The 18,800-nt window shown below is 53.8% G+C and overlaps 5 protein-coding genes across 5 annotated transcripts; 4 read left to right on the top strand and 1 right to left on the bottom strand.

The window, feature by feature from the left end:
- Window positions 1-344: 344 nt before the first annotated feature.
- On the top strand, window positions 345-2,428 carry NEUTE1DRAFT_145437 (uncharacterized protein; the record flags this gene model as incomplete). Its single annotated transcript, XM_009851351.1, has 3 exons — window positions 345-438; window positions 516-681; window positions 1,354-2,428. 3 exons carry the CDS (start codon window positions 345-347, stop codon window positions 2,084-2,086), a joined length of 993 nt encoding a protein of 330 aa, XP_009849653.1.
- Window positions 2,414-4,502, bottom strand: NEUTE1DRAFT_60813 (uncharacterized protein; the record flags this gene model as incomplete). The annotated part of the gene is made up of 1 exon (XM_009851350.1): window positions 2,414-4,502. The coding sequence occupies one exon, from the start codon at window positions 4,500-4,502 to the stop codon at window positions 2,445-2,447; it is 2,058 nt and encodes a 685-aa protein (XP_009849652.1).
- A 2,069-nt stretch (window positions 4,503-6,571) lies between these two features.
- On the top strand, window positions 6,572-9,885 carry NEUTE1DRAFT_128813 (uncharacterized protein; the record flags this gene model as incomplete). Its single annotated transcript, XM_009851349.1, has 3 exons — window positions 6,572-7,008; window positions 7,088-9,212; window positions 9,276-9,885. 3 exons carry the CDS (start codon window positions 6,572-6,574, stop codon window positions 9,768-9,770), a joined length of 3,057 nt encoding a protein of 1,018 aa, XP_009849651.1.
- An 892-nt stretch (window positions 9,886-10,777) lies between these two features.
- Window positions 10,778-13,942, top strand: NEUTE1DRAFT_99590 (uncharacterized protein; the record flags this gene model as incomplete). The annotated part of the gene is made up of 4 exons (XM_009851348.1): window positions 10,778-11,312; window positions 11,376-11,943; window positions 11,986-12,940; window positions 12,986-13,942. 4 exons carry the CDS (start codon window positions 10,778-10,780, stop codon window positions 13,940-13,942), a joined length of 3,015 nt encoding a protein of 1,004 aa, XP_009849650.1.
- A 1,384-nt stretch (window positions 13,943-15,326) lies between these two features.
- On the top strand, window positions 15,327-18,380 carry NEUTE1DRAFT_60808 (uncharacterized protein; the record flags this gene model as incomplete). The annotated part of the gene is made up of 3 exons (XM_009851347.1): window positions 15,327-15,827; window positions 15,906-15,980; window positions 16,111-18,380. 3 exons carry the CDS (start codon window positions 15,696-15,698, stop codon window positions 18,241-18,243), a joined length of 2,340 nt encoding a protein of 779 aa, XP_009849649.1.
- Between the last annotated feature and the right edge of the window lie 420 nt (window positions 18,381-18,800).

The raw sequence follows: 18,800 nt of genomic DNA, 5'->3' as shown, positions 1-18,800 counted from the left end.
ACGGCTGCGATTCGTCGGTTTTCTCCACTCCGGCTGCTCAACAAAATAATGTCATCCCAGTCTGCCGTCTGCCCCGTCCAGGCCAGTCCCTGTGTCTGTCTCTCCTCCTCGCCTCCGCATTTCCTTCTTGTTTTTTTCCCCAAGGCTCCTTGCCAAGCTCTGTCTGCTCTCCACTGGATGTCGTCTTTGTGGTTTCCTATCTCGTAACTTGCAGGGTCGGTTGGCATCTCGCTCGCACTCACGCATTGCATCAAATTGTGCGTCAGTCTGTAAGTGGCAAGTAGCTAGCCAACAGCAACAACAACGAAGCGAGTCCGGACTACGCACACTCAGTGGTAACCAGAATGGAGAGGCATCATGAGGGGGGCTGCGAAGAGCTGAAAAGCTTCTTGCGATTGCTCGGAAAAGAGATCAAGGACTTGGACGATGCTGATGAAGGTTTGCGCGCAAAGTGCCTTTTAAGTAAACAGAGCCTCACATAACTGACTTGGAAATTACAACCAATCAACAAACAGAGACATATGATCTCTACGCCCAAGACCTGCCTTCATCAGATCTGGGGATCATCGATCCCAAGACCACCGAGTTGCAACTCACCGTGGCCGGTCGAGAGCTTACGATCCATCAATCACCGGGAATCCTCTCCTCGGCCCGTGCCGGAGGAACCACCGGAGCCGGTGCGTAAATCAATTAAAGAAAAACCCACCCTCCTAGCCATGCCATTGCACCAGCTCCTCGGGACCCCTCACCACCGGTACCCTACCCTCCTTCTGTTTACCCCTGACCCTGACCCTCACTCATTACTCGTCCATTGCTGGCCGCCTGCCCCATGCGACGACGATCTGTCACTCATCTCCTTAACCGTTGCCCGAGCAACAGCTCTCATTGTTGACTTTGGCATCCGTTATCGATGCGCTTCCATCTTCCCTGCCTGTGCTTTTCCAGCCTACATATGTTGCTGTAGCATTGAGCACACATCTACACGTGTGCACGAAGTCGCATATGTACAAGTATAGACTAGTCACTCGTGCGCATCAACATAAATTTGTACCTCCCTGCACCAATTGGTCTTGCTACTTGAACCCTACCTATTTGGACACACGCTATCCAGACCCTGTCTAATACCTCTTTCGTGGCATACTTCTTAAACCCTCCTTCCTTTTTACCCGCTTCCCACTTTCCCCTTTCCTCCCTCAAACTCACACCCCGATTTCTACCTATCCAAGCATTCACTAAAACTCTCGTCTTCACTCAACAAGTAACATGGCGAATAACCCCCCTTTTCGCAACCTGGATTTCCTCCGCCTCGAACCCTCTCTCCACGCACCTCAACCTCTTCAACCATAATAACAGCCCCTCATCGTCTTTTTCTCCGACGACGACGACGACAACCGTAATCGAACTAGGCGCCGGCACCTCCGCCATCGTCGGCCTTTTACTTGCCCCCCGCGTTGGTAGGTACGTCCTCACCGACCAGGCGTACGTCTCCAAGCTGGTGGAGCGCAACATCAACGAGAACTGGTCGTCTGTAGTGCAGCAGCAGCAGCAGCAGCAGCAGTCTCTCGTCGGGAGTGGTGGTGGTCAGGGAGGGAAGGGCAAGAAAGGAGGAGGAGGAAAGGGGTCAAAGAAAGCATCATCATCATCGTCATCATCATCGGCAACAGAAGAGAAGGGACCGGGAGAGAGATTGGTTTTCAGGGCACTAGATTGGGAGCAGGATACGCCCACCTCCTCACTTGCTCAGCCGGTTGCTGCGAGTTTCGATCTGGTGGTTGCTTGCGATTGCATCTACAACGAGGCGCTGGTTGATCCCTTCGTTACCACCTGTGTGGATATTTGCAAGCTACGCGGCAGCAGCACCACCGCCACCACCACCGATAATGGAGGGAGGCCGACGGTGGTGGTGGTGGCCCAAGTACTCAGGAACTCGGACGTCTTCGAAGCGTGGATAAAGCGATTCGTGCAGGATTTTCGGTGTTGGAGGGTGCCTGATGACCTGATGATTGATGGGCTGAAGAGTGAGGGCGGAGGTGGGGGAACATCGGGGTTTGTGGTGCATGTTGGTGTTTTAAGGGAGGGGAATTGAATTATCAGTGAATAGCCGAGGGCTGAAATTAACGTTACAGGTGGGTGATACTACAGAGAGGCAACCTAGTTGCCTCGATTATCATTATTTGTAGGCAAACTCGGGAGTTGAAATGCTGTCAAGGAGGTTGATCATTAGATGATAGTATGTAACCTATTTCCCACCGGACGCGAAAAGACCAAGGACCCAAAACTCCCAGCTCCATTTGATATGCTCTTTATAAAGAAGCCCCAAGAAACTGGTAACAAATCCAAGACCGTCTGAAATCCACATCATCCGAACATCTCTGTCTGTGCGCATTATCCCGTTCATCCAATGTGCTGGAGTAACATTGCAAAGAGTCGAGATATCAACTCCCTTAAACCAAATCCCAAGCACATATCCCCACGAAGCTGTACGCACACCTCCCCTTCTTTCTCAACCACTCCTCCTTCGTCAACCCTCTCGCACACTTATTATCAATCGTCGACACCGCAAACACGGTGATCTTCTGTCCCGGCGCTCCCAGATCAATGGCAGGTATGTCCGTCCACCACCAGAACCCGTCCGTATCCAAGGGCACAAAATCCTTGTTTCTGCCATCACGCCCCTCGATCGCCACTACGAACAGGTACTGCTTCCCCCCTCCGTTCTTTTCCGGGTCCCAGTGCACGCACACCTTGCTAAACTGAAACCGCACCACTTCGCCGCTGTAGACGGGAATTGGTGCCGTACGCGGCTCCAGGCTGAACTGATCCAGTCCATCTTTGTCCGCGTCGCCGTACCAGCACGGAGTAGGGCCGTCTCCGAGAATGTACTCTTCCCAAGTCAAGACGCGCCCATCAGACCGGTAAAAGTGTCTCCGGTCCGTTGGAAAGTGTTTTTTGCCGATGATCTCGTTGGGGAGGTAGAACATCTCCGGACTGAACTTCTTATGGAAGAGTCTGTCGTCCCCCAGGTGGCCGGCGCCCCAGCAAGCGTCGATGATCTTCCATTCACCGCCATCAATGCGAACCGCGTTCCAGGCGTGGTTTGATTCTTCAGGAGGAACAGAAGAGCCAGAGGCTAGATCGTGGTGGCCGAACCCCTTGCCGTGACCGCTGATGAGGACACAGTCGAGTCCGGCAGCGAGGGCAATGGCTTTGTACACATCTGCGTAACCCTGGCAAACGGCCTTGCCGCTGAATATCTGCTCGGCGGGTGACGAATGGTGCGGAATGCAATTATTGAAGAAGCCGTGGGTGTCGTATGCCATGTTGTGGTGACACCAGGTGAAGATGGCACGGGCTTTGTCAGTGGGGGAGTCGAACGGATCGCAGAGGACGTGGGCTAGGTAACGGATAGTGTCATGACGTGGAAGCGAAGAGATTGGATGCTGCGCCGCAACAGTATCAGGCCCGGAGAAGTCACGGCATATGAGACAGTCTGGACCGACTGGAGGGGCGGAGACTGATCGAGGAATGACCTCGGTGCCATTGGCTTTTCGAGAGACAACGGCATCAAATGTAGGTCGGGAACTCAGCGGGATGGGTGGTGGTGCTGGCTCTGGAACCGACTTGGGTCTGTCGCTGAGTGTTGGAGGTGGCAGACGGCGGTTGGGAAGGGGTGGGCCCGGCTCTTCCTCGACGTCGGGGAAGGTAGAATGCCTAGCGGGCCGCGAAGGAAGCCTGGGTGGCAGAGATGGGCGTGACGGGAGTGCCGGGGGTTCGCGGGACGCAGTAGACGGAGGCGGTAAAGAAGAACGTGAGGGAAGTCGCGGGGGGCCTTGGGATACGGCGGGCGGAGCTGATCTATTTGCTTCTCTTTCTTGCTCTTGCTGTGCTTCCCGGGCCTTTGCTTCGAGCTCCCGTCGTGTCGGAGGTAGTGGCGGTAGCTTAGCTTGATCGAAAGCTGGCGGTAGTTTCCTAAGAGGATGGCCGGAATCCGATGTAATGCTAGTGCGCGCGGACGAAGAGGCTGTGTTATTCCAGGACGATGCGGACACATTGGAAAGGTGTGAGATGTCGGACGAGTTGGAGTTTCTTCGAACGCCTGGGACAGGAAGAGAAGCCGAGGGGGTTGGTCGTCGAGACGGGAGAGCCGGAGGGGTATGCTGTATAGAGTTTCGGGAGGGCAATGGCGGCGGCTTCTTGTTCACGGTGGGCATCGGCTTGTCTTCGGGAATATCCTGTTCGGTGGTTCGTCGCGGCAGTGGGGGAGGCCTGTCAATAGCGGAAGCAGCCCGAGTTGGGCGTGGAGGAAGCGACGGAGTCGGGAGACCTTCATTTCGATTCGGTAATGTCGGAGGAACCACAGGAATATCTGTTGCAGCTCGAACAGGGGGCGGAGGCGGAGGTCGTTTACCAGCAGTCGAAGGGGCGCTGAAGTTCTTTTGCTGGTTCAGGGCAGCGATGCGCTCCGCCAGCGTGTTAAACTGTGGCTCTTCCACGTCGGCCATCTTGAATAACGGATTATGACCACACAGATCGCAGAGAGACTGAAAAGATGCGGGAAGAGAAGTGAGAACAAGAAACGAGCTAGGAAGGGGGGGAAGGCTGAGTTTTCAATCTCGGATTCACGCCAGGGGTGAATTGGAGCAACGGAGGCTGAGAGAGTCTGGGCGCAGAGATCGTCCGAAAGGCGAACGGTTGGCGTTACAGATGGGGCGCCACAAAATGCACATAATCAGGAGTCCGAGAGTTGGCACGTGGATTTGGAGATGGAGAGATGGGATGGATGCCAGATGCTCGAAGTACATTTGATTACATTCTGTGGATAGGTAAGAAAGAAAAGAAACAAGAAAGCAGGCAGGTACTCAAAGTTGCAGGAAGAGAAAGACACGGAAATAAATGCAGTTTGTACGCCGGTGAAGGTGGCCATTGTTAGCGTTGCGCTCATAGCCGGCTTTATGGAGCACTAACGTTTAGCTTCTAGGCAGCCACGGTCAATATCCACTCGTGCGCATTCTGGGTCTGGGTGTGGAGGGCACATTGGTGATTGGAGTTCAAGTTGATAACTGAAGTGGAAGTGTTCGACTCTTAAAACTTTGTTGTAGATTCGAACAAGTTATGGGACAATTCATCTTGGAAAGAGAGACTCGTTCCTGACAAAATGGTTGATACCTAGTCAGTTGGCTTGCCGAATGGTCACAAGAACAAACCGAACACGTCACATTCCGTACCTTATACCTAGACCTTGAATATGGATACTCTTATCATACATTCAAGCGAGCTAAAACAGCACTTCTGACCTGATCTCAAGGCAGTCTGGATGAAGGGACGGACTCTAGCTACAGGTCAAGGCAGCTACAGGTAGATTATTTCGGATAACTGCGGTAACTCCTGTTACAGTTTTGTAATGGCCTTTTCTAACTACAACAAGCCGTATTAGACTGTCCTTGTTCGGTTTATCGGCCAAGGGTCACATCAATCTTGTCACGAACGAGAGAGACAAGCATGTACTATGTTTGTTGTCGGTGGAGTTATCACAGCCTTCCAAGGCGTTGAATCAGCCATCGTCCCTGAGACTTCAGCTGTAAAAGGTCCAATGGTAATGGACCAAGGGTAAGCGGGGCCTATTGCCGTCCTCCCGTCCCCTGTCCGTGCCTGCCTGCCATGCTGCGCCAACTCGCTACCCCGCCTTTTAATCCCACCTGGGGCTGTTAGGTGTGCCTGGTTCCCCCGCAGTGCCCGCTAAAAAGCAGATCAATCCCCCAGTTTCCCATTCCAGGGTGCAGGGCAGTGTCAACAAGCCATCCCCTGCCACAGGCCTGCCTCTTCTGGCAGCCCATCGGGATCATCCACGACAGCGACCCTTAGAATCGGCAACCAAAGAGACAGGCAAGAGCCAGGAAGAGGGAGACTGCCCGCTTTCGACTTCCATCTCGAACTCGATACCTCTACTGTAGCCCAGGGCCGTCGCGTCTTGACGGAATGAACCAACTCCTTCAGTCATCTTCATTCTTTCCTCTCAACGGGCGAATGGGCTTTCTCTCATGGCTCGGTACTCCCCAAGAGACTGCAACAACAATCAGATGACAAGCTGAAGTGGCGGCGGTGTGGTACACATTGATCGATATTTCTTCCACGTCGCCAGCTCGCTGTCACGTTATCCACGGAACGACTCATCAATCACATATTCTAGGCCTCACTTGGACATTGCTCTTACGGTAGATATTCCGGCCCGAACAAACAGACGACTCCAGGACGACCGCCACAGGACGCGGTACCCGACAGCTGTGCATCCGAGTTGCTGTTGGTGCCCAGCCGCAGCGGCCATCAAGTCCCGACCCGTCCCGTCTGCACAGCTACGAAAAGCAGAGGCATATCCACACGTTTATCCATCATCGCATAGAAAAGCAGAGATAGCCGCTCGGCTGCTCGGTTGCCCTGACAGAAAGACTATTGCTTCTACTACCTGTACCTGCGGCATCGGTATTCTGACTTTCTCCCCGCAAATCTCCAAGAAAATACAAAGGCATCAACCTAGATGTCTTTTCCTTACCTGGCAGCCGATTCAGCAGCAGCCATGGCCTCGCACGAGAACAGTCATGCGTCGCCCACCGTGAACCCTCACAGTTTCTTGGGCATGCCGTCAGAGATTCAAAAGGACATCGTCAAGCACTGTTGCCAGCCAGACCTCATCTGTCTCGCCCTTGTCTCCAAACACTGCCGAGAACTTGCCGCTTCCCAGCTGTATCGCCAGTTCCACATCGTTTTCCCGGATGAGGATGACCCGTCATTCGACTCCCCCATTGATGGTCTGGCCGCCGGGCTGGATACCTTCGTGACCAGCAATTACGACTATGCGCAACATCTCAGAGATCTTTCACTCGACACCCTTAGCGCCGGTAGCAAGGGGGAAGCCGCTTATAAGCCCTACCTGTTGCAGAATAGCTGCGGCAAGTTTATGAACACTCTTCTGCTCCTCGCTCTGCGCAAAGCAAATAAGCTCGAGACTTTCAAGTACGCCCATCCTGTTATGCCCAGTTCTACACGTACCCTGTTACCAGAACGCCTGTGCTAACCTTTGTGTCTCTACCAGGTGGAATATCCGCGTCGAGCTGAGCCGTCCTGTATACGCCGTGCTACATGACATCCGAACCATCGCCCACGTACACATACGCATGCAGGCAGGCCCTTCTTTGTATGAAAAGCCGCCTCCGCTCCCTCATGCTATTCACCCACCGCCGTCCAGTACTCCCGGCCTGCCGCCGGTACACTGGATGCCTCAAGGCACTCATCCGCCCCCGGTTCCTCCGCAGCAGGGTATGGACTTTGACTTACAGATAACGACCGCTAATTCGAACTTTGTAAACGCTCATCCTGTCTATCTTGTTCATAACTCACAGCCCCCTCATCCACATGCTTTCGCTCAACAACATCCTCATCTACAGGCCTTTCCCCAGCAGCCTCCCCATCATCATCATCAGCCTCCCGCTCCCAAGCCCCCCTCCAAACCAAAAGCGCAGAAGCGATCTCAGGTCCTCACAGAACCTCCAACCTTATCAGGATTCAGAAACCTCAAGAGCCTCGCCGTTCTCGATATCGATAATCTAGATATTGTGACAGAAATCAAGTCCTGTGTTAGGAACTCGGCCGGGACTTTGACCAAGCTGAAACTGTCTTTTTCACATCTCCTCGCATCACAGGCTCGGAAGCCACCGGCTCCCGAAGTCGTTACGGACGATAGTGATGAGGAGGAATCCGTCTGGTCCACTCCTGGCTCGAGCCCGAGTCCGCAATCGAGTAATGCGGTCGAGAGCACCGGAGCGAAGGCACAGCGGGCGCAGGAGGAGAAAAAGACACAGGAGTCCGTTTTGGGGCGCATCTTCGATGTCGAGCACTTTGTTGTTAAGAAACCACAGAAGGACGTCAAGGCAAAAGAAAAGATATCAGCGGAGGCAGTGAACGCGGATCCTGGCCAAAGATTCATCCAACATGTGATGAAAGCGGCAGAGCTTTTGATGATGGAGAAGGATGACTTACGACGCGAGGCTCTTGATATCATCGAAACTGCCGCCAGTACTTATGTCACTTCGCTAAAGACAAAGCAGCCTGGCGCTACGTCTGCGAGTTCCGAATCTCAGTCTGCTCAGACCAAGGTCGAGGCAAAAGGCGGATCGAGCACAGCGGAATTGGGAACTGGTCCCATGAATTCTTCTGTCCCTGCCAGAAACAAGAAAACAGATGATGAATTCACCCCGGAAGACATCAACATTGAAGAGCCTGAGGGAGAACTCGAACTCGAACCGGGATCCCCAGGTCCCAAAATAGAGGACACAGAGACTGTACTAGAGTTATCACCTTCGCAAACTCTGTCGTCGTTGGTAGCAGGCGGCCTTGACCCCGCTTCTGTCAAGAAGGCCGTGGCCAACTTGGTAGCACAAAAGGTTAACTATCAGACTTTGATCAAGAAACTTGAGATGAATGAGGCACGAGCTAACGACATTCGCAAGGAAACCGAAGAACTGCGCGAGCAAGATGGGCCTGTCGATTGCAAACGCATCGCTAAAACCGAGAAAGAGATTACAAAGCTAAGCAACGGAATCGAACTAGTTAGGAGCGAACTCAACGTGGTCGAGGCTGAGGTAGCCGATTCGCAAAAGGAAATTTATGGTCTTCGCAATTCGGATACCGCTGAGTCCCAGCATCAGCGGCGGAGTGAATATACGAGAGCTACTCGTGGATTGCCTCTTGAGTCACTCAGCATCTATCTGATTCCGGCAAAGGCGTCGTTCTTCTCCAAGGCCATTGATATTCGGATGCTTACTCGCATCACTCTCCTTAACGTTGGGCCACAAGCACCAATTTGGGCTTACTTCAAGAGCCAGAATGAGGAAAACCCCCTCCCGCTTTGCAAAATCTTCACCGACAACGTCACGACAACTTTCTTGCAATTTGTTTCCCAACTGAATCAGGTAACCGAGCTGTTCTTGCTCGAGAGAGAAGCTAAATACAAGCCCGAGAGCTTCGCTTCCAAGACCCAAACCACCATTGACGATATTCGGCGATTGGCCCTCACAAAGCACATGGCTAGTCTGCGGAGGCTCATGATCAAGAACTTGGCCAGTGCGGCGTGGGATGTGAACACCAAAACCATCATGCTATTGTGCAAGCGTGGCAAGAATGTCGAGGAGCTTGCCTGCAACATGAGTATGCGGTGTTTGGTAAGTGCCCCTAGGACTGACCGAATCTATCAGAACAGTTCACTAACCTCGGTGCCTCAACAGCATGTCTTCAACCAGAACGCGCGCTTGCTCGGGAACCTTCGCGCTCTTCACATACCTATCCTCCGTTGCGATGACCCGTGTCCCTCTCTACCGATAGAGGGCAAGAAATTTCTGATCGATAACCTCTCGCAGTTTCCCTTGACGAAGCTAGAATGGATTTCCATTAATGATGGCGACTGCGTGGATCATGTCAAGTTCAACAAGCCGCAATCGGTGGAAGAGAGGAAGAGAAGAATGACGGCCAAAGAGGCCAAGGGCAAGTCAAAGGCCACGGTGGTTACCGCCAGTAATGGAACATCAAGCAATACAACCCAATACCCGAACTTTTCTCCCCCGGAAACCTGGGATGATGAGAGTAGTACCGACGAGTGGCATGGAGATGACGAGTTGACATCTTCGTCGAGCAACTTCCTGGTGCAGTTGGGGACTATGCGCTTCTACGATGTGTGGGGGGTGAGGATCTTCAAGAAGGAGGTTTTCAGTGGCCGTCTTTGAGTTCCAAACATGACGCGCAATTATTTTACTTGACGCCAGCGGAATCGGGGAATATGATAATGAGGGAAATGAAGGAATGATGAATAGCGATTAGTATTTTTACTTTCTGATTTCGTCCAATGAACGTGGCCGACAGGACCTCTGGAACCAGCTGGAGCTTGGGTGTCGAAGCGGTGGTTGGATGGTGATGGTTGCTTTTTAGACATCTGAAGGGGGCCTTTCAGCGTTCGTGTCGGGGAGAAGAGGAAGAAAAATAGAGGAGACGAAGTGTAATATACCCAGTAGTTTTTTTCTGCTTGCATATATAAGGCACAATCAGCAATTCACAGTCCAGTACTAGTTTGTCTGTTGGCTCAAGACCTCGGGTCAACTTTCTTATATGTTCAGATATCCGACTGATGCGTAATTTCACCTTTGAAACGCCATTTCTAATATTCAGTTTGTTATATCAATTCTTCTCGATGCCTTCATGATCCGTACTCGGGCATTACTGTATCGTTTGTCATTTTGTATAACCGTTGAACTTCATTAGGGGTAGTGCCTGCCATTTTCATCAACGCAACTGAAATGTAGGTAGGTTGGATGGTGCGATCTGCTGAGTTTCCAAGCCATCAGACCTTGAGGTTGTGATGAGTTGTTGACGTTCATGACAATTCTGACCAACCAGCGAAACAGGAAAGAGCCCTCGCACTCGTCATCCAGGTTTGACCCAGTTCTTGCCAATGGAAGCAAGTGCATGTAGAGCCATGGAACACTCAATTTACAAGTGATATTTTTGCTCGTCTACTTGCTTAACTACTCGCAATCATGTTGTTTTCTTTACCCTCCCATCCCCCATCACGATCCGTATCATATCTTTACTTCTTCCCCCCAGTATTCACTAACATCCCGCCCGCGAATTCACTGATGCCCCATACAAAGCAAGACCACTAGGCTTTTGGCAGAGCTCAGATAGTTCTGTTGGGTACATCTCTCCGTCCAGAGAGGTGTCAGTGGGCAGGCAGATCATGGCTTCCCACAACCATCACGTATCACACTCATGCCAACCACCGCCATTAGGCCTCGACGGTGCCATGCCCTGGCCAGGTCCCATCTACAGACAACCAGCCACCTGTCCCCAGTCGCCGGCCCAGCCCACTCATACCAGAAAGGCAGCGTCGGTGAAAAGTTCGGGATCGTCTATCAGCCGTGGCCGGAAGAACATCGCTGCCTCGGTTAAAGAATTCTTTCACAGTTTGAGGCCGAGCAACTGTCCCGAACAAGGCTTCACGCTCCGGCATCATGAGCATGATCATGGGCATCCGACGATTGATGAGATCTTGACGGGGGAGCGAAACACCTCGACTGCCATGCAGCCGCGTACCACCAATGCTCGGAGATTCACCACACCCAGGCAGAAGAGTGTAGATTCTGATCCTGGTGAGGCCGAAACTCGGCATCACGACCCGAGTACACCCGATACAATTGTTTCTGAAGCTTGGAATATTCCTGTGGTACTTCCTCGAAGAGATTCGAATATCAGTGGCAAGTCGAGGGTTAAAGGTACGTCAACATCCAGCATCTCACAGAGACTGAAGAAGCACCACCACGGCTAATTCAACCAAGCAACCCCTATTCCGGTTAGGAAGATCACATCGAGGTTGAATACGAGATCGGATGACGGCCCCAAGGCCACTCATCATCGTGGCGACAACCAAATTTCATCACTCGATGGAACTTGGGCCAACATGGGGGAACGGCGAGTGAAAAGCGGAAATATCCCTACCTTTTCCATGCCATCGCGGAAACCAGTGCCAACCCAAAACCGCAGTTGTCTTCCCACATCGTCTCAAGCTCCTCATGTAGGCACTGCTGATTCCCACAACGTTATATCATCGGCCGTGCCGGGCTATAACAGAGCTCGCTCACTGTTCCTGGAAAAGCAAGAAGCCCGGCGCCAGCGCCGCATTCTAAGAGAAGCCGGTGACTACCTCGGAGTGACAGGGGCGAACCCTTACACGGGAATGTTAGACAATATCACGCCCAGAACGAGCATAGACATGACGGAGTTTCGTCACGGTTCTCCCCAATCATGCCCCAAGGGATCGCCACGGGGTGAAGAAAAGAGGCGTGGTACTGGGAAACGGACGGGTCCTCGGCAGCCGTCAAAACTCAGCAAAGAATCGGAACAATGGTCATCTGCAGCTTCACCAAACCTAAGTCCAATCGTTCAAAGCCAGAGCCCAAGCAACAAGAGTGTAGAACCTGCTCAGGCGGGGGAGTCAGCCACCACCAGTCACACTTCGAATTCTTTTTTAGGGATGGAGACAATGGCGGTTATGGTACCGTCAGGAGGAAGCCTCGCTTCAGCGACCTCATTCCCGTCCAACACGAAATCTCTCAGGTTACGTTTCCACCCACTGATTCCCCGGAGACTGGGCCCTGGTCCGATGGACACCGGTTCCGTCCCGGGCCCGACTGGGATAAAGAAGCCCTTCTCCAGGATCCCAGTGCCAGATCGCTGCCCAGTCTCGCGCAAGATGTTGCCAGGAACCCCTATGGCACCCGTCCCCAGCAGCGGCGAGGTCACTTACCCACATTTGGACCTCACGAACCTGAACCCAGCCTGCCAATGGGCAAATATGCTGATCGAGGATCTGAGTGGCCTGGAGCGCAGTATCCGGGACAGCACCAGAGAAGCCAAGGCATGGGCGAGTTCCATAGCCCAGGACATCAGTGGGTTGGGGCAGGCGCTCCACATCCCACAACCCCAATCTGCTTGCACACCCATCATCACCATTACTGGCTGCGAGTCCAGTCCTCGCCGTCAGCTCCCCTCCGTCATAAAGGAAATCTGCCCCAAAGGACCCGAAGCCAAGGCCCCTCAAAAGGCAAGAAAGACGTCGGGAAAGAAAGCAGTCAAGACGAATCAAGAGACGTCAGAATCCGTAACCGTATCGTCGTCACACCAGACATCGTCCCTGTCGCCGAGCGCCGTACCCAAGAACGGCTCTTCGACGCCGCTGGATTCCCCTCCCAGCATGCAACCGAACGTATCGCCGAAACTCGCAAGACCAGATCTCCATCATCACCACAGCTGGACTGCATCACTGACCGCGGACCGGGTTGCAGAGATGGCGGCAGAAGATCTGGCACGTGCTTCCCAGGACGAGTTGCCAAAAGCAGCCAGCGTTACTATATCGTCAACCCAAGAGACAATGCGCACGGAGGACTAGGCGAAAACCTCCGGGCGCGTGTCGACGCCTCGTCCTCGGGAACAGCCGGGCTGGGAGATGCGCAAGACGATGAGGAAGGAGGCGGACATCCAAGATCCAAGAAACGGAAAGAGACGGCCACCTCTCACGTCCACTTATACGCGCCGGCCAAGTCTGGCGAAGTCGAAGAGCTGGTCGTCGAAGAACCAGAATTCGGTCGATATCAAAACTTTGATGCAGGCGATGGTGCATGGGGCAGCGCGGGCAGCTTTTACGCAACACCCAGCGAACCAAAGAACGGGGTCGGAAGGGATCCCGGCATCGGCGTCAGGATCGGACTCGGCATCGACCACGGGACAGGCCATAACTGGAGACATGAAAGCTGGGGAAGCAACGGGTGCGGCCGAAAATGCGACGGCGGTCGAGTTGGGAACAAGTCCAATAACGTCATTACCAGAACAAAGGAACAAGCGTCACAAGCGTCACAAGCTGAAGGACAGCGCCGGCCACGGCGGCGATGACAACGACGGTCGTTCCAGAAGCCAAGACCCGAAGTCTAAAGTCAGTGAACCCCAGACGTGCCAAGGAGATGGGGCGGCGGCTAGTGACGATCTGTATCGGCTTTTCCCAGGCTTGGCACTCCCTGTCAGGTCGATGGTGGCAGTGGGATCAGGAGGGCCGCCCTTCGAGGTGCCGGTCGGGGTCCGGATCGTGGTGTCAGTAGTGGTAACCTTTGTAGCGCAGTTTGTCTGTGGGTACTGGGCCTTTGTGCGGCCGGTGTTTCATCTCGACTCGCCGCTTCACAAGAGGTACGCACGGGGACAGGCTACGCTGGGAGACGTGGTGGTTTATGTCTTTGCGCTGATGTTTGTCTTTTTTGCGGGCGCGGCTGTAGTGTGGGTGATCAGGGGCACGGTTCTTGTGTGCCGTCTGGTCAGGGCGATTATCGGAGGATTGGCAATGCTGGCGGGTTTGTGAGTGATCACAAGATTGACTGTGTTTGATGGTTGAGGATTCTCGCCTGTGGAGACTTTGTTTGAATGGGTGGATCGTGTGGTACGAGTGCGGTGGTACTTGTAGCTTCCCTTTCCAGACGATGGGCACGTTGACATGGGAAGGATGAAGAAGAAGAGATTGTTTGCAGTAAGCACTCAGTGTTTGTTATCACTATCAAGTATCGCCTAATTACGTCTCTCAAACTCCGAAAACATCGTTCAGGGAACACCAGGCTGCTTCGGAGTTTGTTATTTGTACAATGGATATTCTCACGTATCAAGTTGCCCAAGGAGGATCCGTACCTGAAATGAGGGTTGAAGGCGGTGTTGGAAATATTCTCTTATGAATCACAAGGATGCAAAGGTGATGGTGGAGCGGGAACGAAGTGGGACATCAAGGTACTCGGCGAGAGGTGTACCGAAGACCGGACCTGATACTTGCAAACAGCAAGGGGCAGAACATTGGATGGGAGATTTTACCTAGACTGCAAGCTGAGGAAATATCATTACTCTCAGCACAATGGACATTGGTCATAAGATGATCTAGTGTACAGCAACATTGTCTTGCGTATTCTCTCTTGTTCGAATGCCTTCAGTGTCAAACCGCTCTCTTCTCCGGACCCTCCACCGGCCATGGTTCGGGGATTTCATCGTGAAAGAAGCCCGTGTGGCCTCCACTGCAAACGCCCCGTAGCCGTGCGTAGTGGCCGTCGCCCAAGCCGTCGCATGCCGCAGCGTCATGGATCAACCTCCAGGATGGGCCGGTCTCGACGTGGCAGCAGTTGAGGCCGAGATCGGGAAGAACCAATGGCGGCGGTCGTGGTTGTCACAGCGTCTGGCAGTGCGTACCTGGGCGGGTGGAACTGGCCAAGTGGAATCGTGCGCGCGGCCAATGGGCATCATGTCTTTAGAAATTCCAGTGGCCACCCAGCCCACCCCGCATTCCGTGAACCGGAGCTTGATGCTGTCCTCCGAGCATCGGCGGGCCGCCCCAGCCCTGCCGTCAGTCGTCACTGTCGTCTCTTGCCCAGTGCTTCGTATCGCAGGCGGATTTGCTACAACACTGGACGAAATCGAGCCACGAGCGGATCGCCAGGCGGCCAGGGAAACAGAAAGATTGGTTTAATTTCCAGGTGTTTGTACATACCTAGATTGATGTATATTTGCGAATGGGCAATCGTAGTCATCGGTCCCAACCTCTTGACATGGGCAAAACTTAAAAAGGTCCGGTGTCTGCCCGCTTTCGCTTTCTTGCCACGGCCGTCTCAGTCTCACCTCCTTTCCCGCTTTTGCCAACTTTCTCCCCAGGAATCTTTCTACATCCCAACACTTACCCTACTTTATACCCGGGATTATCAAGCCTTGCCATCGTTGTGTCTTGTTGATCGAGAACCGAAACAGCTGCCAACTCAAAAGCCGAGAAGGATAACTGCATCGCCGATATACGGTTCCGCCTCCGAGATTTGGTTGAGACATCAAAGCCCCCCAGACCTAGCCGAACCGGAAGCTAGACAACCCCACGCCGGTTTTTCAACCCATCCATACAACAACCTACAGTCCCGACACCAGACCTATTTATTTGCTGTGTGCCGGTTTTCTTCCCAAGACTTCTTTCTTGTTGTCCCCCGATTGTGACAGCGTTATATACTTCGCCCTTTCCTTCTCCAACCAACCAACCAACTATTCCCAGCTACCTCACCAGCCAGGGAACCACCGACCTTCACATAACCGCCACAATGCCGTCAGCAGAGAGTACCCCCCGTACCCTTTACGACAAGGTCTTCCAGGCCCATATCGTCGACGAGAAGCTTGACGGTACCATTCTCCTCTACATTGACCGCCACTTGGTCCACGAAGTCACCTCTCCTGTAAGTTGTTTGAGCGCCAGTTGCTGAGGGAGCTCCGGTTTCGCAGTCCAGTGCCCAGTACTGACCCCTTGTCAATAGCAAGCTTTTGAGGGCCTCGAGAACGCCGGACGCCAAGTTCGCAGGCCAGACTGCACCCTCGCTACCACCGATCACGTAAGTTTAATGTCACCGCACTGTTTTCTATTTTCACGTGGGTGCGCATGCAGCGTTTTTGCGGCCATGATACCTTACCCCTTCGCAATCAATGTGTGGGACTGCAAGCTGACCCGCGGACCCGCTGTAGAATGTCCCTACCACCTCCAGGAAAGCGCTGAAGGATATCGCCAGCTTCATCAAGGAGGATGATTCGAGGACGCAGTGCGTCACCCTCGAGGAGAACGTCAAGAAGTTCGGCATCACATACTTTGGCCTCAGCGACAAGAGGCAAGGTATCGTCCACGTCATCGGCCCCGAGCAGGGCTTCACCCTTCCCGGCACCACGGTCGTCTGCGGTGACTCCCATACTTCTACCCATGGCGCTTTCGGCGCTCTCGCTTTCGGTATCGGCACCTCCGAGGTCGAGCACGTCCTCGCCACCCAGTGCCTTATCACCAAGCGCAGCAAGAACATGCGGGTTCAGGTCGACGGTGAGCTTGCGCCCGGTGTGAGTTCCAAGGATGTCATCCTCCACGTTATTGGTCAGATCGGTACTGCCGGCGGTACTGGTGCCGTCATCGAGTTCTGCGGCTCCGTCATCCGCAGCCTCAGCATGGAGGCCCGCATGTCCATCTGCAACATGTCGATCGAGGCCGGCGCCAGAGCCGGTATGGTGGCTCCCGATGAGATCACCTTCGAGTACCTCAAGGGCAGGCCCCTTGCCCCCCGCTACGGATCCGAGGAGTGGAACAAGGCCGTCGCCTACTGGAAGTCTCTCGCCTCCGACCCCGATGCCAAGTACGATATCGATGTCTTCATCGACGGCAAGGATATCATCCCCACTGTTACCTGGGGTACCTCCCCCGAGGACGTTGTCCCCATCACCGGTGTTGTCCCCGACCCCGAGACCTTCGCTACCGAGGGCAAGAAGGCTGCTGGCCGTCGCATGATCGAGTACATGGGCCTCGTTCCCGGCACCCCCATGGAGGACATTGAGGTCGACAAGGTCTTCATCGGCTCCTGCACCAACTCTCGTATCGAGGATCTCCGCGCTGCCGCCCAGGTCGTCAAGGGCAAGAAGATCGCCGCCAACATCAAGCGCGCCCTCATCGTCCCCGGTTCCGGTCTCGTCAAGGACCAGGCCGAGGCTGAGGGTCTCGACAAGATCTTCCAGGAGGCCGGTTTCGAGTGGCGCGAGGCTGGTTGCTCCATGTGCCTCGGCATGAACCCCGACATCCTCTCCCCCAAGGAGCGTTGCGCCTCCACCAGCAACCGCAACTTCGAGGGTCGCCAGGGTGCCCAGGGCCGCACTCATTTGATGTCCCCCGTCATGGCCGCCGCCGCCGCCATCGTCGGCAAGCTCGCCGACGTGCGCAAGCTCACTGACTACAAGTCCAGCCCGCATGTTGAGGCCGCTGTCATTCCTGAAACCACCTCCACCGCCAAGGCCCACATTGACGAGCGCATTGAGGAGGATGATGTCGAGAAGGACAAGCTCGCCGACCAGCCCCAGGACTCCTCTCCCCAAGTCAACACCTCGGTCTCCAAGTCCTCTGCTGGCCTCCCCAAGTTCACCAACCTCAAGGGCATCGCTGCGCCCATGGAGAAGGCGAACATCGACACGGACGCCATCATCCCCAAGCAGTTCCTCAAGACCATCAAGCGCACCGGTCTCGGCTCCGCCCTCTTCTACGAGATGCGTTACAACCCTGACGGCAGCGAGAACCCCAACTTTGTCCTCAACCGTGAGCCGTACCGCTCCTCCAAGATCATCGTCTGCACAGGCTCCAACTTTGGCTGCGGCTCCTCGCGCGAGCACGCCCCCTGGGCGCTCAACGACTTCGGCGTCAAGTCTGTCATCGCCCCTTCCTTCGCCGACATCTTCTTCAACAACTCCTTCAAGAACGGCATGCTGCCCATCCCGCTCAAGGACCAAGCCGCTCTCGAGCGCGTGCACGCCGAGGCCGCGGCCGGCCGCGAGATCGAGATCGATTTGCCCAACCAGCTAATCAAGGACGCTGACGGTAACACCCTCTGCGAGTTCGAGGTCGAGGAGTTCAGGAAGCACTGCCTCGTTAACGGGCTGGACGACATCGGTCTGACGATGCAGATGGAGGATAAGATTGCCGAGTATGAGGCGAAGATGAGCCAGCAGACGCCTTGGTTGGATGGACGCGCGTATCTCAAGAGGAAGGGACAGGGTGGCAAGTTGGTGGCTAAGGCGGTCCCAGTACCGAAGACCAACCGCGGGGAGGAGAAGAAGGAGCCGCTTGAGTGGTAAAAGAGTCATATGGCATCATCAACAAAAAAGTCAAAGGGTTCCAAAGAAAAGGAAAAAAAGGTTAGCGCCGCCATAGAAAGGGAAGCGGCTGGTTGTTAGCGGACGAATGAGTCATGGTTTTTTTTTTTCTTTTCTTGCTTGGTCATGTCTTGCTTTTCTTACAAACGCTTGATATCACGGTGCTGCGGTTGCGGGTTTTTGAGTTTATCATGGTCTCTTTAACTACGGTCTTGGCGGGGTGGACAGTCATCAACGAATGACTCCACAGTTGTTCTTCTTTTTTAGCTACGTATATATTCATGGCGCATTTACATTACCCGGATGGGTTTCTTCTCTTCATCAGCATAATTTCTTGCAATACATACTTGTTTTAGTGAGAAGTGATCGTCAAGCAGGAAAAAATACATGGACATGGGTGGACACCATATGTGATCGAGAGTTCGGTAAGCTAACGATGAAAAATCCATGGGTGCTTGTAATTATGCCCCAGAGAAAGAAGAACGCCATGTTATATGCCCTTCTCAAGTACGTTTTGAAATAATACATCGCCGCCTTTG

The sequence above is a fragment of the Neurospora tetrasperma genome (assembly GCF_000213175.1).
Source record: "Neurospora tetrasperma FGSC 2508 unplaced genomic scaffold NEUTE1scaffold_2, whole genome shotgun sequence".
Classification (NCBI taxonomy): Eukaryota; Fungi; Ascomycota; class Sordariomycetes; order Sordariales; family Sordariaceae; genus Neurospora; species Neurospora tetrasperma.
Note: the sequence above shows the minus strand (reverse complement) of the source record. Positions and strands in the feature narration are given on the sequence as shown.